Genomic DNA, 6,000 nt, shown 5'->3' on the forward strand with positions numbered 1-6,000 from the left:
GTCTCACAGACTCTGGAAAGGAGTTTGGACATTATTCTAAATGCAATAGACCATTGGAGGTTCTTAAGCAGAGGAATCACATAAATATATATAAATATTGGTAGCCATGTGCACAACAGATTTTGTAGAAGAGGCAAGATTGGAAGCAGGGAGGCATGTGACAAGGTTCTAGCCTTTCTCCGGAGGTGACAAGATAGAGGGTGGGCAGGGCCATGGGGGTGGGGAGAAAGCTATGCATTCTAGATACGTTTTAAGTGTAAAGGATTAAGTGTAGATTAGAGGTGATTTTATGTACTGGAAAGTAGAATTTCTTAGAAGATTTTATTTATTTATTTGAGAGACAGAGAGCATGAGTGAGGTGAAGGGCAGAGGGAGAAGCAGACTCCTTACTGAACAGGGAGCCTGATGGGGGACTCTATCCAGGGATTCCGGGATTGTCACCTGAGCCAAAGGCAGACACTTAACCAACTGAGCCACCTAGGCACCCTGGAAGATAGAATTTCACTGAACATAATCTTCACTGTCTGTACATAAAGAAATGATAAAATTTGACTTCTCATTAATATTTTTTGAGTAAGGTAGGTTTTGAAACAGGTAGGAACAGAAATCTATCAGTAATAGTAGGACAATGAATATACAAAATAACAGATAACAATAATCTTTAGCTTAATTTTGTCTCTACTGCACACATTTTATAAACATTTAATCATATAACAAAGTGTATATTCATGTTTTTACTATTGTATATTCACCCAAATGAATGCACATCTTTCACCATGGACTGCATTTCTGAGTTTGAAGGGGTTCAAGCTGTGGACCTCAGCTGCATAGGCCAGGAAGAATGGGACTTTTTCCTGTTATGGGTCTGTGAAGCCCATGCCAATAATCATAGAGCACATTGATTGTAAATAGAAAATGCAATGGTGATGTTTGGATGTTGAGGCCAGACAAATAGTTCACTTCCTATTGTCCTGTAATTTTCTAAAACATTTTAAGATGGGTTCCTTTTATAATAAAGCACTTAAAAAAAAAGTAACAGTTAACTTAGGGTGTTATATTTTTTCTTTCACAAGCTTTTAAATTGCCAGGTCTTTTTTGTTTTTATGTCAAATAATTAGAAATAGTATATACTCGGCTTCAATTTCATACCCATGGTGTGTAATCAGGAGGGAAAAAATGAGAAGGGAGAGTCTGGAGAAAGGGTGAAGAAAGGCAAGAAGTGGGAGAAAGGGGGAACTCAGCAAAAGGAGGGCTAGCTTGCAGGTAAATCCCAGGAACAACTTCCTAGCCTTCCCCCTGGTTTTCCACAGCCTCTCTTGCCCTTTAGAACAAAAATTTTCTCCATAGAAGTTGGGGATTGGGGAGGTGTCTCGTTACAATACAAATTCTGTCCGTCCTCTGGTTCAACACTCTTCAACAGCTCCCAGTCGTTGGCAGAATTAAATCCCAAATCTTTTCACTTAGCCCAGTTCGGTATCTTTCAGTGCTTCAGCTACCCAGCCTGTCCTTTCCTAGGCTTTTTAAGGGCCTAGTCTAGTTCTTTCCTCAGGGCCAGCTACTCCCCGCCTCACTCAAGCTTTTCACCGTTTTTTCTTCCTTGGCCTCCGCTTCCCATTTTCTCCTGTCCTGTTCATTAGTTTGTAGCACTTATTTCTGTGATTAGACATCCACTCCGGTGCATTCACATCTATTATCTAAAAGTCGGACCCTCATCCCTTTGGGTAGTCAGTCTTGGTAGGTCAAGCTCCTTCAGCAAGGTTTCCAACTCACTGCACGGTACCCGCCACACAGTAGGCACCTACTGGTGACTGTGTTTAGGTGAGTAAATGAGTCAACTCAAGCGGCTGAATTAGGCGAGGCCTCAACGCAGAGAAAGGGGCTCCTGAGGTCTTTCTGGACACTGAAGCGCAGGTCCCGCACCCAGTCCCCGCGGGAATGCCACCGACTCACAGCCTCCAGGATTAGAGAAGCGCTTCCGGCCGACACACAACCTCACCCAAATCCTAGTCCCCTGTAATCTGACCTCTCCCTTAGGTGGCGCTCCAGGCCGCAGCCGCCGAGTTCAGCGCACGGCATTGCGGGAAGCGTAGTTTCCATAAGCAAACGCCCAAGGCGCTTGCGCACTACAGAGGCGCGCGCCTCCCGATCCTCCCCCTTAGGATTCCGGGTCCTTGTGAAGGGCGGTCCAGGCGACAGCGTTCCAACCGAATACGCCTCTATAGTCGGCCGGGGATAAGCCGGGTGGGGGTAAGAATCTGTTCTGCGTGGGCCGTCACGGTGCCCTGGAAAGCGGCCGGAATAATCATGCCCCCGCTCCGGAAGTGAGCAGCTTCTGGCGCGGTGCATTGTGGGGGGCGTAGTCCTCCTTCCCAGGCGGTCCTTCGCGGCGTCCCCGGGGCCGACTCCGGAGCGCAGGCGGGCGGCCGGGCGGGCGGCGCAGCGCGGGCCGGCGGGAAGCGTATTCTGGGCACGGGACGCCGGGTTTGGCCGGCCGCGGCGGGCGGCAGTAGTGGGAGGCCGCCTAAGGTCCCGCGCGGCGCCGCCCGTCGAGGGGCGGGCGGCGGCAGACCGACCGGGCCGTCGAAGGGCTCAGGAGGCCAGTGGGCCGGGCCGAGTCGGGCCGCGCGGCGCAGCCATGCCAGGCTTTACGTGCTGCGTGCCGGGCTGCTACAACAACTCGCACCGGGACAAGGCGCTGCACTTCTACACGTTTCCCAAGGACGCTGAACTGCGGCGCCTGTGGCTCAAGAACGTGTCCCGTGCTGGCGTCAGTGGGTGCTTCTCCACCTTCCAGCCCACCACGGGCCACCGTCTCTGCAGCGTCCACTTCCAGGGCGGCCGCAAGACCTACACGGTGCGCGTCCCCACCATCTTCCCGCTGCGCGGCGTCAACGAGCGCAAAGTAGCACGCAGACCCGCGGGGGCTGCAGCTGCCCGCCGCAGGCAGCAGCAGCAGCAGCAACAGCAGCAGCAGCAGCAGCAGCCGCAGCCGCCGCCGCCGCCGCCACAACAACAACAACAGCAGCAGCAGCAGCCGTCGCCGTCAGCCTCCACTGCCCAGGCCTCCCAGCTGCAGCCGAACCTGGTGTCTGCCTCTGCTGCTGTGCTTCTCACCCTTCAGGCCGCTGTAGACAGCAGCCAGGCTCCGGGGTCCGTGCCCCCAGCGCCCACCACTCCCACCGGCGAAGACGTGAAACCCATCGACCTGACCGTGCAAGTGGAGTTCGCCGCTGCAGAGGGCGCAGCCGCCGCAGCCGCCGCGTCGGAGCTAGAGGCTGCTACGGCAGGGCTGGAGGCCGCAGAGTGCCCTATGGGTCCCCAGTTGGTGGTGGTGGGGGAAGAGGGCTTCCCTGATACTGGCTCCGACCACTCATACTCCTTGTCGTCAGGCACCACGGAGGAGGAGCTCCTGCGCAAGCTTAACGAGCAGCGGGACATCCTGGCGCTGATGGAGGTGAAGATGAAGGAGATGAAAGGGAGCATCCGCCACCTGCGTCTCACCGAGGCCAAGCTACGAGAAGAACTCCGCGAGAAGGATCGGCTGCTGGCCATGGCTGTCATCCGAAAGAAGCACGGAATGTGAATGGCTCCCCCTTCGGCTTGCTGGACTCCTGGACCCCTCTCAGCCCATAGGGACCTTAGGCCGCTGCTGTTGAACTCCCCTATACTCCTGGGGCACTGGTTGACAGTACTGAAGCTTAGGGCAGCTGGACTCTATTGCTGGTGACCTGGCACCCTCTCTTGTTTTCTTCTGAAGCAAGGTCCTGAAGTCTGGGACCTCAGACTCTGCACAGGTGACACCAGCAATTATGACTTTGTCCCCCACTCCCCACCTCACCCCCAGTTTATGTTGCAGGTTCTGGTTAAGCAGAGGCTTCAGAACCACTGAACTTGAAAATTACCATTCAGGATGCAGGTTGGATGCCCAAGACTATAGGTTTGGGAAGACAACACCTTGAGGTTGGCCAGCATTGAGAGAACTCTTCTGTGTGTAGTGATAAGAGATCCAAGTAACATCAGTTCTCCTTTTCGTGCTTTTCCTTCCCAGGTGTAGCCTGTGATTCTGATGGGAACTGGCAGATCTGTGCCTCTGCCTATAAGGACCTCCCTCCCCAGGAGGCCATCTACAATGGGATCTAGGTGACCTGCTGATGAAGATCCAGCTTGCCAGGGACTTAGGTTTATCCTGTTATGTTTGCTACTGGTTACAAATTCTATTTTCTGTACAATTAGTCAGACTAAAGTTTTCACTGTGTTTGTTTGGCAAAACGAATTAAAGAGAAAGTAAGGTTTTAATTTGGGTTTCGCCATTTTATTCTTATAAAGACTCATTTCAGTATCCCTGAAAGGTGGGGAAGTAGACCTCCCAACAGGTCTTTACCTTAGGTCTCAAGGACCAGGCTGATTCTGAGAGTAGAAATGCTTCATTGACCATGTTTGTCCATAAAGGGACCCTGAGCACATGGACCGTGGCCTCATAAGGTTCTCACAGTTCTGGCCCAGCCCACTCCAAAGAGTTTGGAAACTGCACCAAATGGTCCCAGTTTGCCGTGGGTTAGGAGAAGGAGCAACTGAGAACTAAACCAAATTGTGACTGCTCACTTCTCTTGAGGGTTTTGAATTCCTCATGAATTTTCACCTGCGGTTGAATTTCACTCACCATTTTAGCCGTAGTACAGTGGCACACATGGGCTTGCAGTTACTTAGTGAAGATCACAGCTGGAACCAGCCATGCTTCCTGCACACATAAGAACTCTTGTATAGATAGATACCTTGGCCTTGGTACGTTTTCATTGTGAAGTACTTGGGATTTGTGACCCCTTGACTCATTCTCTTGGCTGTTTCTATTCTTTAGATAAGGTAGGGGTGAGGTGACATTTTTATGTATAGGTCCAAATAATTTAGTAGCCAGTGGGGAAAGGCAAGCCTTTAAAGCTAGCCCTATTTACTATGGGTGCTTGGGCACAAATGGACATTTCCTGGGCTCCAAAAAAAAATGAATCCCTTCTCTTACTTTAGAAAAAGCCATTTCCCTGGAGGCTTTCCCTGTATCTGTGAACTGAAATGATAAATGTTTCTCTAGTCTCTGATCTCCTCCTGGCCCCTTGGTACTGACTTGAGAAACAAACAAGTCTCTGGTGGGGAAAAGGGGTGGAGTATAGGTTGTATAGGTGCTTGGTTGGGGAAGGGATTGGATGTCTGCCTTCCCAGTGTTAGTTCTGGCTAATCATAAATAAGGTGATGGAAACACAGCATTGCCCTTCCAGGCCAGCTGGGAGTGAAGCCGTTTGTGGGCAGCTATTGAGCCACTCTCTCACATGTCCCCACTCTCCACTAGGAGTGAGGGCTTTCGCAGACTCAGTCTATGCTGTGTAGTGTATTCTAGCTCCTGTTTGTTGAAGGCACACTTTCTGCTTTGGCTCACTCGGACCTCTCAGCAGCACTCCCAGGACAGGCTCTGGCCAAGACTCTGGTGTCCGGGGGATGTTATGTGCATACAGTCTATCCAGGGGGTGTTTTAGCTTCTTGGGGGTGGGGGAATGACTGCTCAGAACAAGGGCGGTCCCAGATGCACCACAAACAGGACAATGCAGAGCTCTCACTGGCTAAGCAATAAGCATCTAGTCAGGCAAATTAGTGCAGACCTGGTCTTACCAGCCATCCCCAGCAAGTGAGTGAGTGTGTGTGTGTATAGGTGAAGGTGCAAAACTTATGGAAGAACAGGAGTACTGAGATCTCTGGCCAGGAGGGAAAGCTGAAGCTGCCAGGATAGTATTTTCCATACCTGTGGTCCGCCTGGGTTAGCTGCAGAGCACTTCCCCAACAGGCATGACTTAGACACAGGCTTTCAGATGTTTGCATTGCTCAGGAAACGATGGAAATGGGTGATGAAAGGGCAACGGGTGGGACACAGATCATTGACAATCTGGTCGCTTAAATCACGGGAAATTTTTGGGTGAGCCAGTTCTCTTTTCTCGTTAATAGAAATGAAACTCTTAG

The 6,000-nt window shown here is 51.2% G+C and overlaps 1 protein-coding gene across 1 annotated transcript; it reads left to right on the forward strand.

Annotated features, from left to right (window-relative positions):
- The first annotated feature begins 2,441 nt into the window (after positions 1 to 2,441).
- THAP11 (THAP domain containing 11) lies at positions 2,442 to 4,296 on the forward strand. Its single transcript, XM_008702549.2, has one exon. It carries the CDS (start codon positions 2,636 to 2,638, stop codon positions 3,581 to 3,583), a length of 948 nt encoding a protein of 315 aa, XP_008700771.2. The 5' UTR covers positions 2,442 to 2,635; the 3' UTR covers positions 3,584 to 4,296.
- The last annotated feature ends 1,704 nt before the right edge of the window (positions 4,297 to 6,000 follow it).

This window comes from Ursus maritimus, unplaced genomic scaffold (genome assembly GCF_017311325.1).
Source record: "Ursus maritimus isolate PB19 unplaced genomic scaffold, ASM1731132v1 scaffold_19, whole genome shotgun sequence".
Lineage (NCBI taxonomy): Eukaryota > Metazoa > Chordata > Mammalia > Carnivora > Ursidae > Ursus > Ursus maritimus.

Excerpts from the sequence above, each read along its gene's own strand:
- THAP11 (XM_008702549.2), top strand. The coding sequence starts at position 2,636 with ATGCCAGGCTTTACGTGCTGCGTGCCGGGCTGCTACAACAACTCGCAC.